Source organism: Gopherus flavomarginatus, chromosome 1, assembly GCF_025201925.1.
Source record: "Gopherus flavomarginatus isolate rGopFla2 chromosome 1, rGopFla2.mat.asm, whole genome shotgun sequence".
In the NCBI taxonomy this organism is placed as follows: Eukaryota; Metazoa; Chordata; order Testudines; family Testudinidae; genus Gopherus; species Gopherus flavomarginatus.
In genome coordinates this window covers 203,468,096-203,486,086 of record NC_066617.1, presented here as the reverse complement: position 1 = coordinate 203,486,086, position 17,991 = coordinate 203,468,096, and the positions used below count along the sequence as shown (strand labels likewise).

The 17,991-nt window shown below is 40.1% G+C and overlaps 1 protein-coding gene across 7 annotated transcripts in view; it reads left to right on the top strand.

The window, feature by feature from the left end:
- Positions 1 to 17,686, top strand: part of RUNX1 (RUNX family transcription factor 1) — a 219,772-nt gene extending 202,086 nt beyond the window's left edge. For all 7 annotated transcript variants that reach the window (XM_050929377.1, XM_050929344.1, XM_050929393.1 and 4 more), the window contains 2 exons: positions 9,798 to 9,959; positions 13,079 to 17,686. In XM_050929377.1, the coding sequence (XP_050785334.1) occupies positions 9,798 to 9,959; positions 13,079 to 13,572 (656 nt within the window). In that variant the 3' untranslated portion in view covers positions 13,573 to 17,686. The remainder of the gene's footprint in view (positions 1 to 9,797; positions 9,960 to 13,078) is intronic.
- Positions 17,687 to 17,991: the final 305 nt, after the last annotated feature.

Here is a 17,991-nt window from a genome sequence, read left to right as displayed (position 1 = left end):
CTGCTACAGACTGAGAGACCTTGAGCAATTCACTTAAGCTTTGATTCAGCAAAGCATTTAAGCACCCACTTATGTGCTTTGCTGAACTGGAGTCTTGCTATCTGTGTGCTCCAATTCCCTATCTGTAAAACTGAGGATTATAATAATATTGTCCCTCCTCACGGGTGTGGTGTGAGGGTAAACTCATGAACATGTGTGAGGTGCTAAAATTCTACAATGATGAGGAACATACCAGTGCCTAGATAAACAGATGTTTGAAGTAGTGGAGCTGCAAGGTGGGGCCAATAGTAATGTTTGTTCTGATAGTACAGTGCTTAGCCCACTGGGGGCCTGGTGTATGATTGGGGCTCCTCGGAGCTACAGTACTACAAATAATAATGATAATTAATAAATAATAAGGGTCAGTTATATGCCATGTCTTATTATAAAGAGTATAGCAATAGCTTGTGTGAAGCTGTCAGGGTAGCCAAGGTATTCTTTGACTCCCGACTCTTAGAGCTGTGATTTCCTAGCCATTCTTTTTATGCTCTAAGAGAGAATTTGGGGACAGGGAGGGGGGGAAACTGCAACATGCCAGAGTCTGCTTGAGTGCCTTTCACAGGAAGCTAAAAAAAAAGTCAGGGTTGAATTCTTTGATTTAACTCATTGTTAATATTCTTTTTTGGAGAGTGAGGAAGATAGGGGGGGCGCATAGAAGGAATAGTTTTTTGAATGAATAAATAAATAAATCACTCTCCAGGGTGAGTCATACCTCAGAAGACAAAGAACAATGCATCCTTAATTTACAAAACTCAACTTTCTGATTTCTATGTCGCTGGCACTGCGAGACTTTGCCGCTTGCACATAACACAGTCATGTTCTTCAAAGCAAAGCCAGAAAGAGTGTGCTTACTCAGTGGGAGAGATGGTTTACATTTCGTCTGAGCAGCTTATGTGCTAACCTGCTAGAACAGCACACACATTGATTGTGAAATCACAGTTTTCACAGTTCGGTGCTTGCTCTGTTGCGCTTCCCAGTGTTGGTATCAGGTTAGCAAGAAGAACTGCAGAAGATTCCAGGGGGGCCCCAGACAATCACTATTTCATAAGCATTCCCTCATTATTATTTATGTATTTATTTGGCAGTACAATGCAGCATGCAAGCTGTTCTCGGCTTCTAGCTTGGACAGTTCATTAGGGAGGCCCTAAGCTGCAGTGTAGGAGAATGTAGGGGGTGGGGAGATCCCTTCAGCAAGTACTTTCTTCTATTGCCTTTGGTATCCTCTTGGCATTTTCGCTATTTTGCAGCATTCACTTGCTGGAATGGCCTGGAATACAGTGAAACAAGTTAAAACAAAATGTTAGGGAGTGCTTGTTTTTTCCCTTCTGTAAGAGGGCAGCCTTACCAGAGCACCCTCATGTGGCAAGCGCACCTGCCTTAGTTTCCCCCCCTTCTAAGTCCCCAGAAATAGTCCAAAGCATTTGCCCAAATATACACGTAGCCTGTGTGAAGTTCATGTATTCCAAAAGTACTGTGCCACTAAATCATATCAGAACCTGTCCCAGCACCATAAACCAGCAGTCCTCCAGCATAGTCCAAACACTAAGAGCAACATACAACCCTGGCATTCCTCACCACAGCCCCAGCTTCCCTCACCACACCCCAACACTCAGCCTAGTCCTCTCCTGTCCTGGGATGCATCCCTGCTTTTCCTAGTGAGAACCCCCTCAGCCTCTATGCTGGGAGCTTCCTAACAGTGGAGCATCACCTCTCATGGTGCCTCTAGGCCCAGCTCTCCAGCCCTGGAGATGTCAGCGGGTAAGTCCCTCCACTGTACCCCTGCCTTGAGCCCTCTCTGGCCCTTGGCTCTGGCTCAGAGCCAGCAGGCATCTCCCTCTGCTGCTCTTCCTGCCTTCAGCCCTTTCCAGCCCTGACTCTCTGGCTTGAAGACACCAGTCATCAATCCCCCCAATGCTGCTTTCCTTGGCTTTAGAAACACCTTCGGCTTCCTTCCGGGATGTTCTCCAGTCCCTCTGATAGCTCTCACCTGCCTCTGACTGAACCAGTCTACTCTGACTCACTGGGACTCTATTTCCTAACTTCCTTCAGGGACTTCACTGGGTCGCTCCTTGATCCTTTTTAGCCTCCAGCTGCAATGCTGGTCTTAATCAGCCAAATAGGAGAACTTGCTCTGGCACAGGGCTCTGGACCTACTTCATTTACTGGGGCCAGCCACCCAGTGACATCCCAAGTCCCACCCATTTTTAAAGAAGTAGTTGAGAGGGGGGGAGGGATAGCTCAGGGGTTTGAGCATTGGCCTACCAAACCCAGGGTTGTGAGTTCAATCCCTGAGGGGGCCATTAAGGGAACTGGGGTAAAAATCTGGGGATTGGTCCTGCTTGGAGCAGGGGGTTGGACTAGATGACCTCCTGAGGTCCCTTCCAACCTTAATAGTCTATGATTCCTAACAAGATTTCTATGAGATTGTTCATGTGTTATTTTGCAAAATTGCAGGGGGGGGCATTAAAAACTGGAGGATTATGATTCCCAGCAGTGAGAGGCACTGCGGGATTTGCCTCCTAAAGACTCATTTCTGCAGCAATGCCTAAAAGAAAATAGCCAACTGACAAATTAGTGCTCCATAGAGGGGAAGCTGGGGACTGACGATACACAGAAAATAAATAAAAAGCAGAAGTAATACTAGAACTTCCAGCCATCACCTCAGCCTCTTGGCCTGTCGTGTCTCATCCTCCACAATATTTGTGTTTCTTTTTTGTCTCTCACATTATAGGATGCCCACTTTGTAGAGACTGTATCTTCTTACATAGTTGTAGAACAACCAGCATATTTTGGCAACTGTGGCAATAATAATATTAATAATAATGATAATTAATAATAAGCATAGTAAACACAGTAAAGGTAAATTAATAGGGTGCAATTAAGAGTAACCTTTTGAAAGGTTGCCACTCTAGCCCATACTGTGCTCTAAAATCTAAAGAATTGATGCTACTGCAGGAATTGTGTGGAGCTACATGCATGTCATGGTCCCATGGGAGACGAGGCTCAGATGCCTTGAACAGTTTGAACATTTCACAAAACCTCAGAAGTGCTGAAATAAAAGTAAATATTGGGGTATGAGGCCAGTGCTGAAAGTACCTTTTATGGAGAGTGAGTAGCTTTGGCAGTGCCATGAAAACATGATGTGCACCATAGCCCGATGTGGCCTTCATTTACACCGGTTCATATAGTGGAAGGGCTATATGAGGTAATATGGGGGCTCCACACAATCAGAGATTTCAAGCCAACAGTGTGTTGTGAAGTGCATATAAAGCGGGCTCCCATGGAGGAAGGCAGTGAAGTCGATGTGGAACAGGCAGCTCAACCTTAAGCATATAAAGACAATGGAGTGGTGGCAGCCACTGGAATTCTCAGCCAAAAGACCCATTGTCAACCATTGCAAATGTAGAGTGAGGTTTTCAAAGCCACAGTGGGGATTTGGATGCCCAATTCCTGTTCATTTCCAATTTTCAAGCCCTTAGGTGGCTTTAAAAGTCCTGTCCCTAAAATTTGTGCCCACTTCCATGAATCCCAAACATCTCTTCAGCTCTTACACTGGGAAATGGCTCTGTGGTGTGGCAGAGCAGCGTAGTAGTTTCCACCATGTGTCATGCTCAGGGGAAGCACCCTGTATAACGAAATAGCAGAAAACTGGAATTTTTACAGTTTGCTCTGTAATTTTCCAGTTCCTCATCTTCCAGCACTGAGAAGCATTAGAATATTTGCCTCGTGTGTCTGCTGCTGCCAGCAATGACCTTGCCCTTTGGAAAGTGCCACCTTCTCAAAGCAACTGACTAATCCTTTCAGCTGCTGATAGGTGACACAGCTTTCCAAAGTGCTGCTGTAGGCTGGGATTTAAGGCTTGTGTTTGTGAGTTGTTGGGCCCCATGTTGGTAGGAAAGGGAGAGAGTGATGGAGCCATGTTGGTCATGCTGCTGGATGGGAGATCAGGTCAAATCAGTGCAAGATTGTAGGGCCCCATTCTGTCCTTTGCGCACCTGGGGTTGGAAGGAGTAAACGGAAGATGGGAGATGATGAGGGTAGCAGTGGATGAAGCGGAGAAAGGCATGTGAAAGATTATGGAGAAATAAGGGAGAGTAAAAGGAAAGAGGATGAGAGAAAAAAATGTAAAGAACTTTGCAAAATGTCTTCATTTTTTTCCTGAGGCCTAAAACTTCCCTCTTCTCAGCCCATTGCCCCTGTTCAGCAAGAAACCTCTCTGAATGAACGTGTCTAATCAAGACCATTCCTGACTTACTCACACTGGCAGAGAGGGAAATTTGCATTATGAGAACGGCTTCCCTTTGGAAAGTTTGGAAAATCATACAGGCAGTGGGGAAAAAGCAAATGAATACTGGAGTCAGTGAAGCTTTGTAAAGTAGTTAATGGCCCTAGTCATTTCTTATCTCCCTCTGGGATGACATTAGTAAGTCTCTGCTTAGCCGTTGAGATGGGATCCCAGCCTTCTTTCATTCCATCTTTTGTTCCCATTAAGGTGTTAGCCAGGATGGTGGAGGAGTTACAAAGCTTGACGCTATGTGACTGGTAGAAATTTTTGCATGTGACTGACAGACATATTTGCAACTTGAGAGAAATGGCTGACAACTGCAGAGGCTGTTTCACATTTTGTCTGCAGCATGCTATCCCGGCAACTGACTCATGTTATTATGGAATTTTAACTGATACAGATATCTGGCTAAGCAACTACTTGCTACTTGTATATACTTGTGGGTGACTCCCTTTTACCCATTGACCCTTGTGCTGTGAAATCATTTCTGGAAGGCAAGATGTCAAGATAATAAGACTTTTTAGCTAGGTATGTATTGTTTGTGGGAATGAAACATTATTTTCCTGTGGTGCCTTTGGAATTTACCCTAGTTTAGCCAGGGACGTCCAGGTAAAATGCACCCAAATCTAGTCTAGGGGATACCTATTACCTTGCTGATTACTTATGCATCATTTTCAATCCTGACTCGCACCATAAAGTACTGACTCACATCCTGCAGCTCCTTGCTGAAGCTTCCAGTAAACACACTATGTCATAGTGAGATTTGGCTCACATTGCTCCACTTTGGCTAAGATCAGACTGTAATGTCTGATCCACAATGACACACTGAGTTGCTGTCTCACTCTGTACTATGGTGGCACAAAGCAGCTCCAAAGGCAGATTGTATCCTTCCAAATACCGACAAGACAGAAATTCACATAATCATTAAGCAAGTTCTCTGCATTCTCATAGGCACAGTGGTACCTGCTATCTGATTTCCATATCTGATTGACCATTTAAACTTAAAACTTCCAATCTCTTTAAGCAATTAGTTTTATATCACTATGATTAAGAAGTTTCAGATTGTAAGATCTTTTTTTACCTTAGAAATGAGTGGGTGAATAAAACAGACCCCACCCTCTACCACAACAAAAGGGCCAAATCCTCAGCTTGGGTAAATTGGCACAGGTCTATTGAAGTCTGTGAAACTGTGCTGATTTACACCAGCCAGCATCTGGCTTTATTTTGCTGTACATTTTGAAGTGTAAGTCTGCTCTGAAAAGTGCTTCTATAGAAACGGCATCATGGAGCTCTGTGTTTGTTGTGTCTCACTGATTTATATGTCATGTACGCTCAGTTTACAGATAAAAAGCTATTTGGGAGGTTTTTTAATGACTGTCCCACAAAATCACTTTAGGCTCTGAAGCCAAACTGAGTTCTCTCCTCCTCCTGCATCCTCGCCATTAATAAAGGTTCTGTAGGCCAAATTTTGCCTTGATTTATAGCTGTGCAACTCCATTGCCTAGCAGGTATTTGCTCACTCTTGTTCTGCAGTGCTAACGAACAGTAAAAAAGGAGAAAAAGTCCCTAAAGTCAGCAAATGAGAGTGAATACCCACAGGGAACAGATCTGCTAAGTAAGAAGGCACTACTTTTACGCAGTCACTTTTCAGAGTATAGTTGTACTTAAAGAAACTGCACCAGAGGTGTTGTCAGTTGTACTGGGCTAAAGAGTGTTACAAGTATTATATAAATAGCTTAGACAGTTTTTGGGATAGTTGCATGGCATTTTGCATGTGGGCTCAAAGCCAAACTTACTACCATTTGCAATCGTGGGTCATACAGTACTGGAAAATCACCACTGTCAAAGCATGATACTTCTGTAGTGCAATTATTTGGTGTCAAGCACATAATAGCTGGAATACGTGCTAACGATTATGGGGGCAGTGAAAAATGTTCTCCAGCGCCACCTGCTGACAAACTATTGACAGTGAAATCTCAGGTCAGAAGGCAGAATTACCAACATTCTGTGAGGATGCCAACCTTCTGCAAATTAGGCTTTGATTTTCCACTGCAACAATCATTAGAAAAATGCTATATATGAGACCCCAAGAAGCAACATGAGAGGAAAGAGATTTTAACCCTCTTACCTGAGTCTTTTACCAAAGCTTATTTTATTAACCATTAAACAACATTGGCACTGTTTCATTACAAGGGTGTTTTCTAAAAAGCCAAACACTACAACTTTTTCATGGCACTACAACATGACAAGGCATGAAAGATGGTCCAATACATCATGTTTAATAGCTCGGTAGGCAGGAGGCTGAGAGCTAGTGACTACACAACAAGGTGTGAATTACTGTGCTGTAATTATTGCCCTGGAGTGTTTTATTGCAATTAGTAACTGTTTTCATTTTTTAAAATATATTTTCTCCTATGATGAAAATCAGAAATGAAAGTACATGCTAATAGAAGAAATGCAGGAGGAATTGGGCCCAGATCTTCAGATTGGTGTAAACAACTGCAGCTCCACTGACTTCATGCTGTTTTGCTCTCCTTTTAAATAATTCTGCAATCCTATTTGGCATTAAGACCCCAAAGCCCCTAAAGCCCCTATTATTTTCAACTTAAACTGGAGTACCTCTAGCTCTCTCTGCAGATTCTTTTGGAGACACTGTGGTTTGGGAAGAAACTCAGCTTTTTTTAAAGCAGGTTTTCATATATTTAACTTCTCTCTCACACACACACACACACACCTTTCCCCAACATACCAGTTTCCCCACCCCAGGTTGCTACATTTTGAAACATTTAAATCTCTACTCTGATTGGGAAGAGAATGGTGAGTTTGCCAGGCGGGGGGGTGTATTTCTTTAAACTGTGGCAGTTTGTGGTTCCAGTTTAAGTTAAGATACACTGAAGAAGGATATCAGAAATATTTCCAGCTCCCTTTGAAGTCAGTGGAAATGCTCCCATTGACCTTCGTGGGAGTTGAATGAAGCCCTAAATGCTGAAACAGTGGCAAAACTCTTCCCCTCCCCTCACCCCCGCTGCCCGGCAAAAAAAAAAAACCCTACAGAATTTTCCAGTGCTATTTTCATTGCTTTATTTGGTAGTAAATGACTGGAGGAAGAGGCGGATGGGGTCAGTGAGTTTCTAACCCAGGTATGGTGGTTATGCTGCATTAGCATCATTGAATGGTATGCAATTTGTTAACCAATCAGAGCTCTTCATTTTTAAGGCCATTCTAGGACAAGTACTAATGAAAATTACGTGTTTGGGAATTCATGGAACAAAATATAAGGTTGATTTTTGGCACTTAGATTTTTTTTTACCTGAGGAAAACTTAGATGGGTTATGGGGTTAGTAATGGGATACAGAGCCTTTCATCTCTCAGTCACTGCTTCAGATCCATCTCAGGTCAATAGTAATTGACAGTGGATCTTGAATGAGCTAGATCCAATATATTGGTAGCCTCTGTCCAGTTGCTAATGGACATGTGCCTGCATCACAAAATACACCACTCTTGGGTTTCTGGCCAGGGCACAGTACTGAGGCAGTCGTACTGGCATTAAAAGAAGGGTAGAGTTCATATCTCAGTGTTCAAACTGCCGACTCTTTCAGTTTTAGACACAATCAGTGAGAAGGTGGTGCTGACCCATCTACATGGCATAACTGAAATAGGTGGTGTGACAGTGCCTCCCGTCGTTCCTCTCCATGAAGAGCCAGAGAATGATGAGAGGTAGCTGCAGCTCCTTCCCAAAGGCAGTCACATGTCAATCTCCATAGGTGGAGATCCTTCCTCACACTTCTTCAATACCTACAGGCCAAGACAGAGCACATGAGAGCAGGAGATAAGTATGCTGAGTCATGCGGGTTACGCTGTGAAACAAACTTCCAGGGCAGATTAGAATAATTCAGAGTATGACCACTTTTAGGGCATGCTACAAGATCCTTCCCTCTTTGAAATAGTTTTCCTACCATAACTGGTGGTGAAGGAAAACAGATGCAAATACAAATGAAGTGGAGCTTCCTCTAAGGAAAGAAGAAAAGCAGAGAGTCCAGGAAGCTCACTAGGGACCTTCTTCTGCAGTGATGTGGGTATTAGAAAACCCTTCAGATAAAATAGGTAAAAAAAAATGGCTTCTGGGATAGCAGACTCAGCAGATTCACCAAGGCTGAATGGGCAAGAAGACTGAACTATACAGTTTCCCTGCTAGAGTTGGTCCTTCCAGGATCCAATTATCCTGGTACTCAGGTGAATAAACATATTGAAATCAATGGGACTAGATTGATTTAGTAGGTTTAATCTGCAAGTGGCCTTACAAGTAATTTTTTAAAAGGCCAGGTTACTCCACTCTGCTTTTGGATAAATCTCCACTTCTAAACAGATGAAAGAAACAAAATGTAAATATCTTCCCCATAATTCTCAAGAAACCTTCAAATGTGGTTTCTTATGGAAGCTCAAAGTCCTTCACCTCGAACTTGAGCATTTCTTTCCGTGCTGGTATCCATTCTGTGCATAGTATCAGCTTTTTGCCGCTCTGATATTTGCTTCTTTCAAAGAGGCAATTAGTCAGTTTGAGCAGTAGGGGAAACAGACGTTTTGGAGCATGAGCTTTCGTGGGTGAATACCCACTTCGTCGGATGCATGTGGCAAAAAGAGGTGGTTCCTACTATGGACACACTGCTTTGGACAAATATAAATACTACCTCTCATCCCTGCTGCAAACCTTTGACCCCAAACTTAAGCCAGGCTAGTTCTGAGGCTAAAAAATAATTGGTTAACTTTCATCTCTGTTTAAAAAAATTAACTGTTTGCATTTCCAGATTTCACCTAGAAGCACCAAAAATAATGAAATATCCTGTTTTCCCAATTTTTCAGTTCCAAGAGGTTTGCACAAGAACTCCTAATTCTGAAGTTCATCCAGCTCTAGTAGTTTCATTCATCTCTAGTAACAGACCTTCTGTAATCACTATCTCTAACAAAATTAATTGTCACAGAACTAACACTGGAATTTCCAAGTAAGCTTGAGGGCATTAGACACCCACATCCTTTTGAACTGGGCACCTAACTCCCTTAGGATCCTTTGAAAATCCCAGTCTAAATTGTCACAATTTAGTATAGCTGTCTTCTACTCAGCGACATGTGAGTCTTACTTTTGTGGCACAGCAGCAACAACACTGCACGACTGAAATACTAATGTATCTCAGCCATGAACAGTTTGTGCATTGACACTTTCACCTTGGGAAGTTTAATCCGCTTTTCCCTGACCACCATCAATGTGAATTATCAAAAAGCTTCAACTGATCAAAAATCACAGCAGCACAAATAACATTTTAAAAAGCGATTCCTCTGAAGGTGTCTTAACAAAGGAGAATGTTTGAAGTGAATTGTAATGATAAGTTTCTGTATAAACCATTTGGTTCAGTTCCTATGTTTGATCATGATGTTTAGAGACTAAAAATAACCTCACAATTCTTCTTTTTCTTTGCAGATACAAGGCAAGTACAGCCATCTCCTCCATGGTCCTATGATCAGTCCTACCAGTACTTGGGATCAATCGCCACACCCTCAGTGCACCCTGCCACTCCAATTTCACCTGGGAGAGCTAGTGGCATGACATCCCTCACTGCGGAACTCTCAAGCCGACTCTCAAGTAAGTACCTAAAAGTTATTTGCACTAAACAGGTACCACCATAGCCATGTGGCTGTTTCCAAACCACAGTGATACCAGTGGTTGGAGCTTCTTAGCATGTTGTTACCTTTTTACTCAAATTGGGATGAAATTCATTTTGAGTCTGCAAGAAAAAAATTTCAAATGTTTACTTGGCTTTAGCTAGGTGATGGGGAAATCCAGAATGTCACTGTCAAAAACCAGAAGAGAAATTAATTTTAGCTGCTTTGAAATGGGAGAGATGCAGAACTATACAAATAGTTTAGATAGCTGGAGAGCTGCAATATCTGCCAAGAAATGAATGCTGCGGATGTTTCATCTCTGCTTCCTTCCTCACTCTAAATTCAGAGCAGATCACAGCAGATTAGGGGCTTACAGTTGAAGAGGGGATGGTGGGGTTTTTGACATTTTAAGTGTTGTGTTTTACTGTGTTATGTTATGTCTTTGTCGAATTGCACTGCAGAACTTTGCAGGCCAACATAAAAATGGTATCTCTAAATGAACACTTACCACCTGGTTTTGTGTCATTTACCACAGTCCATCTACTGACATTAAACCCCACATCTTGAATCAACATTTGGGTGTTCGCCATCATGAATTCTACACTTCACTCCATGGCAGCCAATTTTGGCCTTGTTGGAGTAGCTAGAGATCTTTCTGACCTCAGTGGGACCCTTTGAGTGGCCTATAGTCTATGCTGCTGTTGGACTTGTAGTGGGTTGTACCTGCTTAAAAATACTGTTTTCAAAGATGCACTTTTTAATCACTCACCTATCCTTATCTGGGCTTCTTAGTAGAAGTAGGTTATTTTGTTAAGGTTAGGGAACAGCTAGATATTAGAGCAGGCTGGAAATTGCTAATGGATTTTTGTAGACAATTAAAACTTTATTTAAAAAAAATCTTCTGTGAAATGTTTTTGTTTGGTTTTTCATAGACAAGCTAAAACCAAAGCAATGAAACGTTTTGGTTATTTTTGTTTTTTCTCCCTTTTTCTCTCCTTTTTTTCCTCCCACCACCCCCTTATCCATGAGCAAAATAAAAAAAGTGAGAAAGAAAAAAGAAAAAATGGGAAAAAAATCATTTGCTGACTAACCAGAAATTTTCAAACAGAACTAAAATTGTCCAGGAAAGATTTTATTTACCAATGTAAAAACATTTTTGATTGAAAATTGTTTTGGAACCAAACATTTTGACCACCTTTAACATACAGATTTTGTGTGTGTGTGTGTGTGTGTTAAAGATGGTAAGATAACTAATTTAAACTCTTTTTTTTTAAAGACATATTTTTGCCCCTATTTTTTCCGGTTCGTACATGCATATAGGTGTCTATGTAGAGGCAACACTCTTTCACCTTCCCTTACCACTCCGGCATAACATTATCACTGACAGGAAAATCACTTCCAATGCCAACAGATAAAAAAATATACCACATGCCCTGAGTTCATCTCACTCAGACCATATTACAAAACCTTAACTCTGACCGCAAGGAAATTCACTTATAGTTACTATAGAAATACGCACACTAGGTTACTGTATGATGAGATATTTTTTGTGGGAAACTGTGAGATCGGTGAAAAGGTTTTACATTATAGCACATCAGATGAATTTGGGGGGTGTCATTTGTTTCTGTATCTATTGGAGGTGGAAGTGGTTTCCCTGTTGAGATGCAGAATCTGTCAGTGACTGGAGTTAGTGTAATATCTGAGTGCTTCTTTCACTTGCAATTTCCTTGCTTTCATGGGTCTAGTTGGGTGGGTTTTGCCTTCAAGCAACCTTAACTGGTTTGTAATTAAGGTTTTTGTTTGTGGGATATTATTTATATTTTAAATACTCTTCGATATTAACATAAAATATCTCTTTGTATCATTGTAACTCCCCCAGTAAAACCCACACTTGCACACAAAAACACTCTTAAGGAACTAAGAAAGGTTTAGAAACTCATTGAAGAAATCTGGCTATGACAAGCGTTCAGAACCTGACACTGTAGTATGTCTGCTCTACCTTTCAATCCAGTCAGAGCAGACTGCTTTGTTTTCCTTCTTCCACATACTAGTGCTTCCTTCTGTACACACACTCCTTTCATACAGATTCCACTCCTTGTCTGAAAAGAGTTGTTTTCGGGAAAGTTTTCTTATTATTGTTATTTTGATAGCTGCCACCTCAGGTGACTGACAGCTTCCATTCATCTGAGTCAGGATGAAGACCCTTTTAAGGAGGCCATTATCTGTTCAGGTTATTTAATCCCTTTGGAGGAGGCGATGGTGTGGGGGAGCCCACTTTCATCTGTGTCAAACCAATGGGAGCAGAGTTTAGCTGTCATATCAGATGTTCAGCTCAGTCAGGTGTGAAACATTTCCATTAAAAAAAAACACTTCAATCTTTTAATCCCAAAGTATCCTGCTTGGAAACAAATCTGCAATAGATGTCATTTTATTGACTTCTTAAAGCCAAGATTTTCAGAAGTCAGTAGTGATTTCAGGAGACTCCATTTTTCAGTGCCCAACTTCAGACACCTTAAAGAGACCTGATTTTTCTTAACTTCAGTAAGGTTGATAGACAACGTGGACCACTATTATTAGTTGTAGTGTGCACAACTCACATATGTATACCTAAAAACAGAATCTGCTCTAAGGAGCTTTCCATCTTTAAGACAGACAAATAAGGCAGTTACAATAAGAGACTAAGCATTGGACTGAAAACCTGCATTCAGTGTCCCATCTCTGCCAATGTGTGGTCCTTGGCAAATTACTGAGCTTTGGTGTCTCAGTTTCCCCCTCTCCAAAACTACTTGTTACTATCGTGTTTCTGCTTCACAAAGGCACTGTGATGACTATTTTGTTAATGTTTATAAAGCACTCTGAAGCTGGAAATGTTGCATAGGCTGTAAGTACTGTGAGAACAAGCAAGCAAATATAAACCTATAGGGCATGGGCAATCCTCTTAATTGCCCCTTTACTGAAATGAATTCAAAAGTTTCAGATAGCCAGTGTACCAATACCCTGTCACTGATCCACCATGAGGAAGCATTGTCCTTTCTTGACTCATTAAAATCTTGTTTCTTCCATTTAAAATTGATTTGTTTTTCTTCTCTCAAAAATTAGGTGCTTCTGACCTAACAGCATTCAGTGATCCCAGGGTGGGAATTGATCGCCCGTTCTCTACTCTTCCTTCAATATCTGATCCTCGTATGCACTATCCTGGAGCATTCACCTACACCCCAACGCCTGTCAGTTCAGGAATAGGAATTGGTATGTCTGCTATGACCACAGCCACAAGATATCACACTTATCTCCCTCCTCCATATCCTGGTTCTTCTCAGTCTCAAGGTAGTCCATTTCAGACCAGCTCACCTTCTTACCATCTCTATTACGGAACATCAGCAGGGTCATACCAGTTCTCCATGATGTCTGGGGGAGATCGGTCACCCCCACGTATCCTCCCTCCTTGCACTAATGCTTCCACAGGGTCTACTCTCCTCAACCCCAATCTTCCAAACCAAAGCGATGTGGTGGAGGCAGAAGGTAGTCACAGCAACTCCCCTACCAACATGGGCACCACAGCAAGGCTGGAAGAAGCAGTATGGCGACCATATTGAATTAATTATAAGTAGAGATGGGCCAGGACTAAAGTGCTTTTTATCTGCTGATGCCCATAGGTATCCCATAAATACCTTTCTTGCCTGTGGGCACTGCCATGTTTATACATCACTTTCATAAGCAAACAATCCAAAAGTCAGTACTTCAGGAATGATGTCATGGTGTTAGCCAATCAGTGAAGGGATGTCATTCCAGAAAAGTAGCCTTTTTCAAGGGCTGAACTTCTGGAAAGGAGAACATTTAAGTTGGTCTAGAGATAGGGAAGGTGGGTAGATAGACACCCAGGCTGTTTTCAGACCAGTGGCCTCCAAACATCCTTGATTTTGGAGGTCTCCAAAGTCCTAAAAAGTGCTTTAGTTCACTTCTAATTTTAAGACTTAAATCTAACACAATTTTTGTGAGTATACTTAATCATATGGACGTGTTAGTTATAAGGAAGTATAGGAAGATTCCCAGAGGGAAACTGTGAATGCTTCTGATTTAGCAATGCTGTGAATAAGAAGTTTTATATCTTGGACATTGACTTTTTTTTTACCAAGTTATATATTCCAAAGAATATGGATTTTTTTTATTATTATTAATTTTTTAAGGATGCAACTCATCCTGCTTTGCATCTAACTTCTTTTATTTCTTTTTTGGCACCTTATATAATGCAAAAAGATTTCATTTTTAAAATAAAAATCATGCTTGCTTCTTTATTGCTTTGTCAACTGAAAGAATCAGCCCCTTTTCAATGAGGTAATTTAACTTTTTTTCTTTTGGACTTTGTGTAATGCAATGGCTACAGCCTTAGGTCATTTTCAACTACTGTACTATTATGATCTCCTCAATATTTATGCTTGATGTTTAGACTTTTCTTATTTGTTGATACTATTATTATTTAAATATGCTCTTTTTTTTTTTTTTTTGGTAGCAGCCAAAGTTAAATATATAACATTGAAAAAAGGCTGAGATAACGATGGGTAATGTGTTGTCTAGTTATCTAGCCATATTGTTTACATTTTGCTCCATTTATTTTATTTGCCATTTGAAACCCTGTACAGTCATTCTTTTCCTCTGCTGGTCTTTCAACACCAACAATCACTTGAAGGATCAGCAGTATGGAAGTATATAATTTGTAAAGCCGACATAATGGTATCAAGCATCTCTGGTCAACCAAATATTTAGGGCCATGTTCTGCTATTGATCTTGTCTGGGCTTCTTGTTGACTTTAGTAGGTGTCAAGTACTCATTCAAGGACAGAATCTAGCATGTAGTTGGCACTCCAAGAGTGAAATCCTGGTGCCATTTAAGTCAATTGGAGATTTCCCATTGACTTAAATGGGGTCAGGATTTCATCCAATGTTTCCAGCACAACACTCTACATACCAGTGTACTAAAAATAAAGAAATTAAGAAATCACAAGTAAATGGAGCTGAAAAGTGCTATCAGACTCAACTGGAAAGCAGAATATCAAACAAGTGGAGTTTAAAAGTTTTGTAGTCATATAGTTCTGAAGGAAGAAGAATATTCAAACCTGGTGCACAGAATATTCTGTCCTGTAGAAAATTTTAAATGCATTATAAGAGTACTAATCTGCTGTTATGGAATCATCACTGTTGCCCATCGTTAACAGCACAAACGTATCAGATGTCACTGTAAATTTTAAGGCACTATTTTATTAGAGGGTTTGGTCTGAATGCATTTATTGTACTACCCGTTAATTACAAACTGCTGATGTTGACATGTGTGCATTCAAAATGATCTGATTGTTATTTAATGTACCTCTTAAATTAGTGAAACAATTGCAGGTCAACTCAGAAGAGTATTTGAAAGCAGGACTTCAGATCAGTGTTTGATGTTTTAAAAATTTTTTTAAAGGATTTGAATTACAAAGATCCTTGGCTGCAGGCAGCAAAACAGCTGGACTTATTTAAAACAATTAGTTTTTCGAGTTTTCTTTATATAAATATATATATATATATATGTTAGGTTTTGCTTCTTTGTTTTGGTCAGATGCAGAAGCACTTTGGAATAAAACAAGTTACAAATTGAAGCATCTAACATGGTCAATAAGGTTATTCTCATGCAGAAAATGGGGGAATGTTTCAAAGGATATCAGTGGAAGCTCAAAGTTGTTTTCTTATTATTTAAAATATGTAAATTGGCATTGTCCTTTTAGTTCAGCATAATTATATATTAAATTTGCTAAGAACAAAAGAAGTGGAAGACACAAAGTGTTAAAGTATATTTTGAAAGTACAGTGTCCATACTGAACTTTAACTAGCCTTTGTGACACTTTGCATAGTCAGTGTCTCTTGTCTCCAGTGACCTTGAAAAATGTCCTCATTCATTGCTTAGACTGGAATCCACACAAGTCCTCGTGAAAAATCATAAATTGGCCAGAAAATGAACCACATCTGTCTTTTGAAAACCATCCCCCCTTCATGCCCAGTAGCCACATACTTTATTTTTAAGAAATTGTCTTGATCATCAACAAATGTTGAGGACAATATATGTGGCATATCTTTGAGACTGTACAAAAGCACTTAGCAGGTGAAAGAAGGAAGTTTAAGCAAGACATTTCCTGTATTCATGCCTCTCAAATTAATTCAGTTTTATCATTCCCGTTGTTGAACTAAACCTAAAAGGACAATTCCATTTCCCTACAAACTGTTCTGCCCCTGCAGACGGCTCAGGATTCTAATCCCACTGAAATAGCAATTATTAATATTTTCCCCCAAGGGTTGGGTTTGAATGTTCCTTTTGCAAAATATAATTTGTAACCATGTTTGAAACAACCCGGCTTAGCAGTCAAATTACTGTTAGACTTGAGTAAATATAGGACTTGACTCTCATTTGCATGAAGGCCCCTTTCCACTGCTCTATAAATTACATTTATACGCACTCTAAGTCCCCCCGTTACACAGCCAGAGCAGTCCTTCATGTAAGTGGCAGTCAGGCCCATCCTGTCTTACTGCTACTGAGGATTTTATGCATAATTATGATAAATCATTTTTTGGAAAGGAGACAAGCAATTTCCAGAAAGTGGCCCACAGTCTGAGACAGTTGATATGTGTCCTGGTTTACCTGGGTCCTTGAAACATACATTATTATTTTCTGAGTGACCTTTTTCATTGATTTGTTTGAAAATTCAGAAATAATAGATTATTTTTTATTTGAGCAAAATACTTTCTTGTTTACCTGCATCATAACATTTTTTCTTAATTTAGCTTGGTCAGTACTGATCACTTGGCATTTTTTCTCCTTACTGTAGAAGAGTTGCATCAACAGACTTACTTGTATTTATTGTAAATAGACTTAAAAAGCTATATAGCAAAATATTGTTAGTGCTTGTAATTACTCTGCATTTTTAAAATTTTTCTGTGTTTTTAATGAACTTATCCTTGTGTTGGCAAAATACTAAAGTGAAGCTTGTTTCTTTCCAACTTAGTTATTTTAGGCTTCAAAATTAACTACATTTTTATTCACTTTTATAAACAGTTATAGCATGGTCTCTGTCAAACACACTTCACTTTTTTATTTTATTTTGTTTTTTTTGTAGGGAAGAAATGAATGTGCAAAAACCTGTGGGTTCTTTGTGGTTTTCTGGCTGTGACAGTTATGACTTCATTTAAAAAAAGAAACTTTCAGTCTGAAATGACTGTATGGTAAATCTGATAGAAAACGCATGGGAAATGTGATCCTATCAGAACAGCATCAGAGTATATTTGTTCAGCATTTACTGGATATGTTTACAAAACAGATGTTGCAATGTACTGGAATGGTCACATTTTCCTTCAACACTGTCACCCTGAACTTTTTCAGAAGGGGAAACTTTTAAGCACTGGTGGTTTATTTGTTGTTGTTTTTTTAACCAGATAGGAAAAGAAAATGGAGTAGATTTCCCCCACTACAAGATGTCTCTAGATACCACGTCAAAGTAGACACTTAGTGTACATAGTGAAGGCAGTGTCCAGTGCTACAGGAAAATTCATGATGACTAGCATGCCGAGCAGCTGGACTGCTAACTTAGTTCTAATGGAGACTTGCTTTCTTTCTTTGTACCACAGTTTCTTCTGTAAATTCAATATTATAATTAGTGTGAATGACAAATAAAATGTTTGACAAGTATGCACACTGTATTGGTTTGTTCTTTTATTAGGAAGGGAAAAGCCTGTAACTTCCACTATTTCAGTCCAATACTGAAAGGCCATTGGCAAGGTATCAGTCACAATTTCAGAAAGATTTTCCTTATAGTTTGCCAGTCATATGCTGACATGCTTACTCTTTTTTTTTTTTTTTAATTCCATACCCTTCTAGAGAAGGCCAGCAAAAGACCTATTAGGTCTCTTGAGTCTTCAGAATAGAACTTTAAGTGCTATGGAGACCTAACAATTGAATTAAGTTTCTGGCTTCTTAATTAAATTAGAACTTTC